This window comes from Pithys albifrons, chromosome 11 (genome assembly GCF_047495875.1).
Source record: "Pithys albifrons albifrons isolate INPA30051 chromosome 11, PitAlb_v1, whole genome shotgun sequence".
Taxonomy (NCBI): domain Eukaryota; kingdom Metazoa; phylum Chordata; class Aves; order Passeriformes; family Thamnophilidae; genus Pithys; species Pithys albifrons.
The window spans coordinates 9,676,353-9,690,631 of record NC_092468.1 but is presented as its reverse complement, the minus strand read 5'-3'; the positions used below and the strand labels follow the sequence as shown (position 1 = coordinate 9,690,631).

Below are 14,279 nucleotides of genomic sequence, written 5' to 3'. Positions count from 1 at the left end.
CTCTATGGTTATTAAATTAGCTTTAAATCAGCCCTACTCATTTACAGATCTGTGCTAGTGCTTGCAGGGAGAAATTTGCTAATCCCAACATTGCTGCTTCTGTCTGCCTATTAGGAGAAAACTGAGCAGCCATCCCGCACTTTCTAGAGATAAACTGCTAACTAACCAGCTGCAGCTTCCTATCACAACTGCAACGCTAAGCATTGCAGTAATGAGCTTTGCCAAGTCCAAGGTACTGGCTCTACAAAGGGTGGAGTCAGTGTCCACAATGCATAGTCTTAAAGTCTGTAAGAACATGCAGAATTGATGAAGAGAGGCATCATGTTTATTATCCCACCATGCTTGATGCTGACAGGGAATGGTCAGGATGATCTCTGCAGCCATTGACAAGGATGGGCTGTTACTTGCATCTCAGATTTATGGAAGATGGCATAATACATTATTGCATTTTATACAGGATTTTGCTGTAATGCCATAGAAAGTAATTTTTATTGCATCAATAGAACAACATCACCATAAATACTGAAGTGCTTCACTGAAAAGTTTTGCAGTAAGTTTGATAATGTTCACCAACTTATATTACACATCTGAACTAAACCTTTCTCTAAAGACTTCTCTGCGAACATCTGTTAAAATGTTTCCATCAGATCATGCCCTTTGCAGCACTGAGAGCAAGAGAATTAGTGCTGTGGGAACAGTGATGTTCATATGCTTGCTGTGTTTCTCTGCTTCAGGGTTTTCTCAAGTTGTATTCTTGTCTCATGTAAATGACCTTGCAGCTGCCAAGGAGAAGTTTTTCCCTGGAGTGTTTCAACAGCTCTCAGGAGTGGCTTTCTGAGATTACGAGTTTCTGAAGAGCAAAGAGAGGGCTATGTGATGTAGCTTACCTTGCCTTCACCTGCATTCCAACATCTATGTGATGTTAATTTTGAAGGAGATATATCCACGTTCACCCCAACCTTATAGGGATTTCCAGGGGGAAGAAGCAATACCTCCTTGTTCTGCAAAAGGAATGGTTTCCATGGTCATAGGGAACCTGCAAATGCTACACGATTTTGTGGGATCTCCCAATATTTCAAGAGAAGTCCCCAGAATTCTGGGATTTCCCGGCTTTTCCACAGTCTATGACTTCAGTAGGAAGATGGCTACTTATGTCATTTGTTTATTTAATGTTGGGTTTTTTTAAGAGATTTTGAAAGCTGACATTCATGGCATTTCCAAGAAGCATCTGACCAAGATTAATATTGTGTTGACACATATCTGGTTTGGGAGAGTGGACATTTATGATTTCAGTGACATGTATGACTTACTAAAAGTTGAAGTTGTTGCAAAACCATTAGCCTGACAGTATCAGCTCTGTGAAGGGAGTGTTCTCAGTGTGATATCACAAACTTTCTGCAGAAAATGTTCATGTTTTAGTGAAACCACTACAGAGGAGAAATGCCTTATTGAAACACTGGTGTCTCATAAATGCCAGTGCATGTATTATTTCACTTTGAATTTTCTTGTAGATGGTTGCTATAAGGTTTCCTGCTAAAGGTTACAATTGCACTACTACAAGTGTGCTTTCTGCTAAATTTAAACTGAATGAACTTTGCTGAGACCTGATGATCATTACCAAAATGAGTGATACAGCATAGAGGGTACACTCAGTGTGCACTGGTGTTCTCTTGTCATGGTTTTACCTCCATGAAGTTTACGTTCATAGGCAAATATTTAATGCATAGATACAATGACAGATTTAATGATGGCAAGTCTAAAACTCCTGTTGACTACTAATACTGCAGTGAGTTAACATAATTTGAAAGGAAATAAGAGCAAGCTGTGCATGGTGACATGGCTAGTTGAACCCATTAAGTTCCTGTGGGGAACCACTCTTGGCAAATGCAGACTGAAACCTCACTAAGGAATATGGCTGCTACTCAATCTGAGACCTTCTTGAGTGGGACCAGATAATTATGTGTCAACTGGTGAAGCCAGGGCCAAGTACCTGCTGGGGATAGTTTAAGGTGCTGTGGCTGAGGCAATATGAACTAGTAAGGCTCCTTGTCTTACCTGAACATCACATAACCAGTATACAGGCCTGTTACAGAATCTGAATTAAACATTAAAGAAGTTTCTTCCCAGGTTGCCCAGAGAAATTGTGGTTGCCCCATCCCTGGAAGTGTTCAGGGTCAGGTTGTGTGGGGCTATTTGTTCTATTTGTTACTATGATGTGTTGGTCTCGCAGGTCTCTTGTAATTCTTTAATGTCTCACCATCACCTGATAGTGCTTTTGGCCTGTGCTTGTTAAATCCTAATATTTTTAGAAGTTTATTAACTCTTAAGCTGACAAGTGGAACTGTGAGACTTAATAGACTGAGAAGAGTGGTAATGGATGGTTGAAGGAGCAGTTCTAACTTTTTTAATTGTCTCTCCATCCTTTGATGAAGCTTTGATGCTTTGAGCAAGGAGTTGGAGTAGATGGCCTGTGGGGGTCCCGAGTTGTTCTGCAATTCTGGCATCAGCTGTTCAGCCACTGAATAGCCTTCTAGGAACATGTGTATCCCACTGTTTTAATGTAATTTTTGTGGCTGTGTTACTGATACGTAATTCAACTTTTTGCATAGACACATTTGGTCAAAGGGAGTCTTGAACTCAATATAGAAGGGAGGCTGTTCACAAGAGCTGAAGAGAATCTTAAGATGACTGTGATGACTGAAGAAACAGGAACTCTTTAGAACAAAGAAGAGGGACTTTTATATTTGAGTCATTGTATGTATAATGGACCATATGTGAAATATGTACGTATACATAAAAATCAAATACAATGGACAAATACAATGAGATTCTGTATTGGAGAAATTTCTTTTATGAAGATGTCAAAGCTTTCTTTTTCAACTTCTTGATTATGATTTAGGGAAGAGCAAGGGAAACTTTAGATTGATCAGAATAACCCAGTGCAAGAGTAGTGGATAAAATACAACTTGCCTAATATCCACTATTGCATCAAACTAAAAGAGTGTTCAGCAGAATTGTTTTTCCATTTGTTTTTCACTAGTGTCTCTTTTCTCTCTTATCACCTGTTTCTCCATGCCTTAGGGTTATTCTCTTGCCTGTTCTCACTCCCTTTCTCATGCTTATATCTTTCAATTAACAAATGTAGACTCTCTAATACATGACTTCATTTGTTTAATGTGTTGTAGCATGTTAGAAAGACTTCTCTTTTTCTATTTTTGGGTGGTATTTCAAGCCATTGTGACTTTAGTTTTGTTTGGTGGTTCCTGTGGTGGTTTCTTACTTTACTCCTGTTTCAGGTAATAGTAGTACTATTACGATCATAATACTGCTGTTTCTGACAAGAGGAACCATGGGCGTAGATGCCAGATAGTTTATTCCAGGAGAATAATATTGGATTATTACCAAGTAAAACAATATGGAGGCATTCACAAGCTACAAGCAGTTCAAAAGGTAGGACTGCGTGAGGCAGGGAAGCAATTAGTAGGTTTCTTCTTCTTGAACATATTAGGTCAAAGTCCTATCTATGTTCAGCTCAAGCTGTGTGTGTTGATTTGCTTGCATGTATTTATGGAGAAAGAGAGAATTCTGAGAATGCAAGGAAAGTTAATGTTGTAGTGGTTTTGGTCTCTGTGATGAGCTGACAGGTTGCTCTGGAGTTATCAGATGAAGAGTGTCTGTTACAATCGGCCCAACTTCCTCACTTCCACTCTCTCATATGAGCTCAGCTGCAACAAGCTGAGAAGAATGGAGTGAGGGGAGAAGTTATGCATGCTTTGGTGTATAAAAGAAAAAGTGCAGCAGATCTCAGTTTATGAAAGAGGAGGAAGGCAAATTTGGGTGTAGAGATTACCTGATCTTTTGCTTTTTTCCACAGCAGGAAAAACCCAAACTCTTGGAGCCTTTGGATTATGAAACTGTTATCACAGAGATTGAAAAAAATATTGGGGACAGCCCATTTAAGGATCTGATACTATTCCCTGAAGATGACTTTTCAGTAAGTACAAGACAAATATGTGTTTTTCTTTGGTTCATCTGTTCGTTTTATCTCTGTTGCTAGAGGGAGAGCCAGAAGTTGTCCAAGAGCTGTCTATATTTTCTTAATTCATGCGTAATGCCCTCCCACTTAATTCACTTGTTTTTGTTGGGTCTTTTCCTCTGACATTTTTATATGCATGACTTTACTCCTCAGAATTAAATAAAGCTCAAAGCCCTGGTTGTTTCCAAATATATTTTGGGAATCACTAAACATTCTGTAACATATACTTGTCTGTTTACTCAGCATAGTGGTAGTTTGGCCAGTGCTAGAATCTCTTCCAACTATTACAGTCTAATTTAGTCTGTTCCTTCTGATGCTATTCTGTTTGATATATTTGGCCACTAGAGTCCCTGGTGCTAAGGAAGGCTCCCATGGTGGGATGCTGACAGTCAATAGATCCCAGACCCCACAGCCATGGAGCTGCCTGACCTCATCCTGGGCTCTCCATTGATTGTCCTGGCAAACTGCCAAGAAACTGAGAACCTGGAGGTGCAGGGCAGCTCTCCCAGTGACTGTGGTGGGGCAGCTCAGGTGGGCAGGGGCTGCCTGCCAGGCAGCTGGGTAGGTGTGTTGCCAGGCAAGTGCACAGGCATCTTAAAGCAACTTGTCAAAATCAACACAGGTTTGTAAAAGATTTAGGTTCTGATGAATAGAAATTCTCTAATGGAAATACATTTCAATTTTGTGACCAATTGTAACTGCTGTGTGAGGGCACTTCCCATCAGCTCATGGCACTGCTATTGTCCTATGAGGCCAGCTTAATCTAATCGACTGCTTTGTTTTACTAAATGGCTCTATTTCCTTGGTGGCATTAACTGAGTTAATGTGCTCATGGGATTGAGAGAAAACTAAATAGAATAGATTTCCTCATTATCGCTAATTCCTTTATCCATTTGGCACATTTGTCAATTTATGAAATTGAAATTTAGGATTACAAAGCTGACTAGACGTACTGTGTACTGTCACAAGGCCCTTGAGCCCTCTGATTTAGAGTAACAGCTCAAGTCCATGGAACAAACCCTCTCAGTGAAAGAAGAATCACATCCTACTGTTGAAGCTCTGTCTGTCAAGCATATTGTCATATCCTTATTTTCATTTCATTTTGAGCAGCTGTTGCCTGGATTTTAGTAGCTACTTGTGTTTTGTTTCATCTGTGTTATGTTTTGCAACTATTTGGCATAATCTATTTAAATTTTAAAAAAATAATAAGAAAAAAGGATTAAGACAGATGAGAGAGGTAGTACTTGCATGGCAGAGGTGGCCTGTAGGTAGGGTCTGTATCTTTGCAATAAACCTCTGTAATCTTTGCTATCTTCTGTCGAACTCAGTGGCAGTAACAAGAGCCTCTGCCAGCAGACAGGACTGCAAAGCTTCTGGACCAGGCAAGTTTTCCATTTGCAGAATCTCTACTTATAGGCCTGCTCCATGCTGCTAATTCTTTTGATGGGGTCTCACCCTGAAGAGACTTTTTCCCATAGGATGTGCTTACACATGGGCCCAAACTGGGGTTGCCTCAACACTGAGCCATGGAGTCTGCAGCAACTGCAATCACAAGTTAAACAGTGTCCAGCATTTCCTGCAGCATTACCGCATTAAATACCACTCAGAGCCAGCCTGAGCACCTCCTTATTCAGTCAGACATGGATCTCTCTCTACTCAAATGGCTGACCCAGACTTCTTTGCACAGGTGATATTTCAGCAGGATGGAGCTAAAATCTGTTTTTCCGATTGTGAAACCTCTGCTATCAAGATATTGTGCAGGGACTAAAGTTGTTCATTTGGATACAGATGTTCATAACATAACCAGATGCAGCTTTAAGGGGAGGGAGCAAGAGTAGGCAAGGACACTGCCTTTTCACATGAAACAACATGCATGCCACAGGGGCAGCTTGAAGCACAGGCTTTGGAGTCTCCTTGGAAACACCCCTCTAAACCTGACAGTTATTTCAAAGATCAGAAGAGTAACACTGGTGATATCATGGGTTATTTTCAGTAGCATGTGACTTAGCTCTTACTTTCCCATGTGACAAGCAGTATCTGCATATTCTTAGAGGAGCAGAAATTGAGTCCATTACTCTCATCTAATGGGTTATGGGTATCCTTGATGAGCACATTCACATCGTCTGGCAGGAGTCAGAAGTATCTAGATTTCTAGGGATGCACTCCAACTGTTTAAGTAGAGAGAGCTAATGCAGTCAGCAAAGCAAGCTGTGGGCAAAGCATGGCCTCTCACACTGAATGAGAGCGATGGGACAAAATCTGTCCTTTAAATGTGCTCTGTGCTTGCTTTCGTTTTGCTTTGCCCCACACATGTACCCTTCATGGCGAGGTCTGTGCTGGGACAGCAAACCAGAAGTTTGTTGGGGGCCTTTGCACCATGGTATTTGTACAGCATGGTTGCACCTTAGTCAGCATTTTAATTTGATGGACTAACTCATTACAGATTTTGGTAATGATAAGTAAATCTGTTTACTTGAAAACAGGACTGAGCAACCTTTCTTTAGAGAGATTGAATCTAAACATTACAAGAGAGGAACGTGTCTGCCTGTGTGGTTTGCTCTCTTAGCAGGGCAGCCTTTGCAGGAAGTAAATACCATCACTGTTGATGCATCTGTCTGAAGATTTAACCGCTGGTAACAGGCTTTCAGACTAAAAGCTATTTAGAAGAGATTCAGGCTGAAGATGTTTGAAATGGCTAATGGAGTTTGAACTTCACTTTCAAATTCTAAATTCACTGTGTCACTGGGAAGTAGTCACTGCCTGAAAACATTATTCCTAATTAGTTGTTGATAAGGAGCAATATTAACTTCTGTGTTTCACAAAGGTGGATGTAGCAAGAGAAGGTGCTTAGTGAAATTGCATCCTTTAACTCACCCAACACCTGGAGCCAACAGCTTATGCAAATGAGACAGCTTGGCAGTGCCAGAAATCATGGTTGGATATAGGATATTTATATAAAATACATTAAAAATAATTCAGAAGAATTATAGAATTGCATGTTTTAGGTTGATACCTGCATTATTTGATTATCACAGGTTGCATGCACAAATGAGAGGGTAATTAGCCTCTGGTTTGAACAGACAATTGCTATGATTGCCTAAACATTAGAAAATTAGGCTGCATTCCCAACATATTTATAAATACTGAATTCTCTAAATAGAATCCCTTATTTTTTTGATGACTCTTTCAGAAGCATATAGCCTGTTGTTGAAATTTAGTTGTTTTCTGAAGTAAAGAGGTTTTGGTGAATAGTACTAGCTTGATCAGCCTTTAAGAGTGTTTAACTTTGGAAGTAATCAGCTATGAACAGGAAGTGCCTTTGTGGCCAAGCTTTTGCAGCTAAGCGGTTAAACATAACTAATTCTCAGAAGGGAAGTGCTTTGTAGTTTTTAACACAAGTTTAAATATAACAATACACAACATTTTCCATGTCCCAATTCTTTGTAAATAAACCTGTGATATTCTTTGTCAAAGTCTACAAATGCACAAGCCCAGCATTACCCATTTTCTCAGGTTTGCATGGCTGTGTTTCTTTCAAGTGCAGTCTTGTTGAGAAGGTCAGTGGGGGAAAGTACCACAGTGGCCTTGGGTTACATGTGTTGTTCAGCTACAGTCTTTTTAACAGTCTGTGTAAGGGAAGGAATAATGGCCCCATTAGATAAATGTTAGTTGTCTCGGTCAATATCAGTAGACAAGTGTTGTTCTAGGTAAAAAAATCATCTTGTCATATGTCTTATCTATAAAAAAAGATACTGGAAACAATCTTCTGTGCAATACATGGGGCTGATAAGTTTTACTCTGGGCAAGCAGACCATGCTGTTCGTCTCTCTGAAGCTTATTCATCATCGTGATAGGGTCAGTGTGAGGTACAGGGTGTGTCACATGGCTCTTCTCCTGCGGCCTCTTTGTTTTAGTCTGGAAACAGCAGCTGATCTTCAGCAGTGGTGTGTGTGCCTCGTGGCTGCTGCTGCTGGCTGCAGGGCCCCAGCCCTGGAAAGAGCTCCATGTGATGGACCACAGGTCTTCAGCTGTGCCCAGGGACTGTGTCTTCTTGTAACTGCTTAAAAAAAACAGGACTTAAAATGACACGTATGTGTGAAGTAAAAGTAATGAGGTGCATTCCAGAGACTGTGGGTACTGCTGGAAAGTCCCTAAGCAACCAAGGATTCAGACATCTGTTACTAAAGTGGACTGAAAATTCATACTTCTCCATCTGCTGTCTCTTTTACTCATAGACTGAGTGATTGCGTAAATCACTTCACATGGAGTTGGTAACACTGCTAGGTAGAGCTCAAGAACTCACATTTAGGAAACTGTGCTCAGTTAGTTCAGAACAACAGGATTTTTTTCACTCTCTGCTGTCTATGAGGCACCATCATTATTTGTGAGAGCCAGAGTGTTTTAATCATTTGGTATCCTGAGCTCTCTGGAATAAATAGAAAAAGTTTGGGGAATCCCATGGTGTTTCTGCCTGAGTGATACATACCTTTCGTTCACAATTACTCACTTAGAAAGGGATGGGGGGAAGTCAGAGTTGTCTATGTAAGCTTGAAGGAAAAATACCGTCAATAATATCAAGGCACTTTTTGCATAGATTTTTGGTGTTTCAATTTATAGAAAAAAAATCACATTTTAGCCTGAGAGGATAGGAAGGAGAGCCTCCAGGGGCATAGTAGGTACTGTGAGCTTCTTCATAGTATTAATAAGTAGTGGTTCTTCATACTAAACCAGTTGTATGCCATAGGCTTTCTTCTGGAAATCATGTGCCTTTCTGTAGTGGAAGACAAAATGAGCTTGGGAGGTCAGATTTCTCTGTGTTTCAGTCCTTTGCTGTCTTGAGTGACAGAGTTACTCCACTCTAAGAACATAATCTGGGCTGCTGATGTTTGATTTTATTTGATTAACCCTCTTATGGCAGACAAAATTAGTGAGACACATCTGTAGCTTAATTGAAAATACTCTGAAGTTTCCTCTTGTGACCTCTTTTCAAAGTGCCTGCCTTGCCTGACCTGAGCTCAGGGGCCACAGGTCACACAGAAGAGCACTGCTGGTGGCCTGTCATTGGCCTGCTGGGAATTAAGGGAAGCTTGGCTCCTTGTGGAGAACTTCTGGAGATCCACTTCTCTGTATGGTTTCCTGCTGTGGAGCCTCACAAGCCAGCTCAATCAGCAGTTCTTTCAAAAAAGAAAAGGGCTTAATTTGTGCAGCACCAGGAGTCCCTTGTCAGCCCTGCCCTGCTGCCTCTGCCCACGGGTAGGAATGTCCCTTTGAGAAGCTACTGCCTGATTCCCTTTGCTTTCCAACCAGCGAGCTGTCCTGTGGCACTCCTTTTGCAAATTGTTGGGAGGACTCTGCTCTTCTCTTCTCCTTTCAAAAGAGCCAAAGCTTGTAGTTCTGCCTCCACATTCCTTGCCTTAAGCCATGAGGTGCAGAAGGGAAATGGAGGAAGCAAGTATCACTGTTGGATTTGGCATGTGTATTTCTGGGAGAGGATGTAAGGAAGACTTGATGACTTTTTTTTATCAGAAACCTCAGAGACTGAAGCAAGTTTGCTTGGAACAATTTTATTCCCAGAAATCTATTGGGACACTGCTCTTGCTTGTAATTAATGCTTTAGCTGATAGTATTGAATAGTGTGTGTGGGCAGGAGCTGGGTTGCAGTTGTTGGTATGTATGTGTTGTTGGCTGCATGACAAACTGGAAAATACAAGCCATGATAACAAGGTTCTTAACCTTTTCATGAGACAAAACTGCTGTTCTGTCCCTTTGACTAAATTGCATATTTTTTGTTTATTGCCAGATAGACACAATTTCACTGGAAATCAGGACACTGTATTCTTCTGTACCTGAAGATGCAGAACAAAAAGCAGAAAATTTATTTGTTAGAGAGGTAAGTATCCAGTGTGTATCCTTTCATTTTAAATTAAAACAAGTGTTTGAGGGAGGCTTGCTATGATTATAATGAACATATTTTTTCTTTTAATATGTTTTAGTTGATTTGAATCAGATTTGAATTTGGAAGGCCAGGAAGGAGGGAGAGGGTTAACAGCATATCTGCAGTGGCTTACTCTGAGGTGTTTGTATGTAGAAAAATTGAAAATACACTGATTAGGCTGTCATGGTACTGTTTTCCTGCTGTATTCCCTGTCACTACTAGTCCACTGATATTGATGTTGGCATTTTTGCATGAATGCTAATCACGGATGATCTGAATGCTCTTTGCACTTCAAAAATGTTGATGTTGTTACAAAAAAAAGATAACTAATTTAGCACTGGTTTAGTCTCTTGAGAGTTATCACAAGGTATGTATCCCATTTGGAAGCATACACACAGCTCTCTGAAGAGTAAGTGCACTGTGAAGGGTGTGTAAAAGTTTATATTTATGGTAGGTGTTTAGAATCTGTTCTATCTTTGTAGTAGAAAGTTGAACAAAGTTCTTCCATGACAGTTAGAGACACACCTGGAGTAAATAATTGCTCTACCTTTAAAAAACCTCTATGGTTGTATTGTTTCCATACCTGACCTCACATTGCAGAAGATTGCTCATCCTGTGGCCTCAGGAGTATTTCATTTTGTCACTGGTATTATCACTTTGAAGGCCATTAGAGATGCAAGTCAGATTGTTCAAAGGAATTTACTTAAGATGGCTCCCTGAAGCTTCCCCATCTTTAACTACAGATGTAAAATATAGCTCCCCATTTGCATTAACAAAACAAGTGGAGGAAACCAAATTTTCAGTCAATTTCTATAAGCAGTTTACTTCCAATCATTCATAATTAGCCCATAGTATGTTCATTCTCTGCCTCTGTTTCTCAGATTGGAATTTTTCACACCTGGCTTCCTAGTTTGAAAAAAAAACCCACTTCATATGCACTACATTGCAAGGCAATTGGTGGAGAAAAAGTCAGTTGCAGACAAACACAGGGATTGGAAAGCATAAAGACCAAGATTAGGCAAAGATGTAGCTGTTGAGTTGTATGCAATGTGACATTTTACAGGCTGGTCCTATTTCTTTTCAGCAGGTCTAAAAAGAGCAATAACAATTTACTGTCTGCTCAGATTGCCTGAACTTTGCCATCTTTCTTAATCTGACAGCAGAGTTAAAAGATAACATAGCTTGTGGAATTATCTATCTTCCCAGAAGCCTCACTGCCCTTTCAGCACTTTGGGGTCTGCTTTTTATTTTAAGGTTCCACAAGTTGCAAGGCCAGCACTGTGCTCATAAATTTACAGGGAAAATGGTGGGTCTGAAAATGGAACATATACACAGTGTCTGGGAATCGTTACAGCTGAGTACTCCAAGGGGATGCTAATGCCAACCTGGTAAAATGCATATTGAGCACATCTATTAGCTTTCTCTGCAATACCAGAGAGCCAAGGGGAGGGGGAGGGAGGAGCAAAGCAGTGGAAAAAAACAGTACTACAGGAGTAATCCTGTGCATGGAATAGGAGCTGAAAGGACCCAGTTGTAAAGTAGTGATGCATATGTTCAATTTGGCACAAAGCCAAAAGCTATATATACATATATCTAAAATTAAGTTCCTGGAAGAGGATGGCTTCTAGTCCAAAATTAAGTAAAACTGAGCATGGGGTTCTGTGAAGACCTGTGGTTTTAGTCCACTGCAATTTCACAGATGTGTACTGACCCAGCAGCAGCCTGTTGTGCTCCAGGCAGGTGTTCAGCACTTCTGTATAGAAGTGCAAGAGTAGAGTTTGTGACCTTCACTTCTTTTTTGGAATTGTGAAAAAGCCAACACTTCACTTGGTGAAGGAGTCTCTTCTTTCTTCAAATACCGTATGGTGTCATGAATACTGAATGAGTCCATCTCGTATGCGTTTGATTGTCTGTTGGTCACCTGAACTTGTTGCAACCTGGGATCAAATGCCTAATTCCTAAAGATAGTGTGGGGGAAGGTATACAAAGGCCATGTACAGCTTCATCTTGCTGAAGCCATTTTAGTAACAGCTGTTTTTGTTCTCCTGTGTTAGGCTATCTCAATAGTTTAGCAAGTTGAGACACAAAGACATGGAGCAAGTCAGTGAACTGCAAAGAAAGGGTCTGATGTTGGAGGTGAAACTAATTTTCTTCATATGGTGCACTGTGAAGATGTGGTACTGAAATTATTTCAAGGACTCAGATCCATAATCTCCTATCTCATTTCATGGGGGTTTTCAGATGGTCTTGTCTACAAGACAAGATCATTTGAAAAGGATTGTCAGAAGTCTTTGATAATGCCTTGAAACCACGTTTGTCTCTTCCAGGCATTTGTTTCCCACTGGTGACAGTAGGAAAGCTTTACTTCCACCTTTAGCTCATTCATTACTTGAGTCCTTCAAGGATGAGGGGTTTTTTTCCCCAGCCCTTGCTAAATCCATACCTAAGACAGCTTGGAGATGTGATCAGATTTCCCTTCCTCAAGGGACCATAAACAGTACTTCAGAGGCAAGCCATGATGACTCAATTGCCTGAGCAGTATAGGTTTATGGATGCAAAAGAGCTGATCGGCCAGATGAAGGAAAATGAGACTGATGTTGCTGAGGAAAGCATTCAGTATTGACGGCATTTGATGCTGTCCACCTGTAGTGGAAGATTTGGGCCTCTAGCTGTCTATTCAGTTTTCTTATTGCTGCTTTTAGATTCCTCAGAAACTAAAAACTTTCACTGTTGATGATACTCAGATGTAATGGTAATGGTAAGGCAGAATAATTCACTTTAAGAAAGATATCTGATCACTTGTGTTTTGTTGAAACTGTAGAGTGAAAAATTTAAAAAATAAAATGATGATGAATCCATAAATAGTCTTTGATAAGTATTTTCTGCATGCAGTGACAATATTTTACATTTTATGATCGATTCATATTTGAGTCCCTTTTTAAATTTATACCTAATTATTAGCTATATTTTAAAGGTAATACTTTGTGCATTGATTATTCCTATACCTGTAGTTGTCTTAGGTTGTCTGTGGACTTTTCCACCTTAATGTTTCTTAGGTGAGAGGACCTTGAGGATATGAATTAAGTTCCAAGAAAAGAGACGTTTCCAGAAACTTATAAAGTCAAAATTAATTTGTCTTCAGTGGGCTGGGGTTTCTCAAGTGCTCCTGATTTCCTTGAATTCTGTGCTTTCATCATGCTTTTTCCTTCCAAATTCCTTTTCCCTTTCCCTTTCCCTTTCCCATTGCAGGGTAAATCTTTTTTAAGTGCTTTTTTCACAGTGGTGGCCATGATGCTGTCATTGCCAGAACCAGAGTGAAGAAGTTACAGGTGGAAAAAACTTGCAGGATTGTCTATCTCTCTAAGGAAAAATTAAGCCCTCTGGGCAGCAAGAGGAAAGGAAAAAAAAAAGACCTGAATTTGATAAGGCCCTTGGGAATGGGCTGTGCAGCCTGCCTGCTTAACAGAGTTCATGTAAATGTGTGCCAACCCTCCCACATCCCAAAGCTTCCATTTCTCCGACTACATTTTTCCTCCCCCTCAGTTCACTTGAGGTCAACAGCCCCTGCATTGGTGCCTCTGTGCTTTGCCAGAAACATTAGGATCCAGTGCTGGCCTCTTGATGAAATTTCTGCCTCTAGAAAAGTTTTTCTTACTCCTCAAATCAGGTTCAGATACTTTTTCTCATTGTCAAAATTCCATTTCCAATAATGTTAAAAATCCATTTCCAATAATGTTAAAATTCCATTTCCAATAATGATTTCTAATTTAAAAAAAAGAAAGATTGTAAGTCAGTATGGTCAGCAGAAGTATTTCATTTTGAGTGGGGATATTCTGAAGAGAAAGTGCTGTATGCTTTTTTTAGTGTTACTTTTTAAGCTAGGTCTGGTTTCCCTGCAGCAAGATAGTTCAAGAACAGTGGTAGCTGTTGCACTGAGTTGGTTTGCCTTCTGTGAATTTACTGAACGATACTTGAATGTGCTGCTTTGTCCCCTTTGATTTTTGTTTTGATTAGCTTTTTCTTGGAGGACCACAATAAACCTTCATAGTTGTAAGCTAAAATACTGCTCTATATGTTATTCACACATTGGCCTATAATGTTTGCAATAAAAGCCCGCATTGAGCATTCTCTGTGAGCTTTAATTGCATCTGTGAGTAGAATACTTGGTAATGAAAGTACCACAGGGGAAAAGTGCTCCTTTCTGTAGAAGGTTCCATTGGTTTACATTTGCCAAGGAGAAAGAGAGTGATGTGTGAAATGGAGAGTCTGCTCACCCTCACACAGTGCTCAATGAGCTTTTCATTGGCT

General features: G+C 40.2%; 1 protein-coding gene across 6 annotated transcripts in view; it reads left to right on the top strand.

Moving 5' to 3' along the window:
• DOCK10 (dedicator of cytokinesis 10) overlaps positions 1 to 14,279 on the top strand; it is a 120,037-nt gene that overhangs the window by 28,111 nt on the left and 77,647 nt on the right. For 5 of the 6 annotated variants that reach the window (XM_071566073.1, XM_071566072.1, XM_071566071.1 and 2 more), the window contains exons 2-3: positions 3,875 to 3,994; positions 9,837 to 9,926. In XM_071566073.1, the coding sequence (XP_071422174.1) occupies positions 3,875 to 3,994; positions 9,837 to 9,926 (210 nt within the window). The remainder of the gene's footprint in view (positions 1 to 3,874; positions 3,995 to 9,836; positions 9,927 to 14,279) is intronic. The other variant, XM_071566076.1, reaches the window with a different exon arrangement.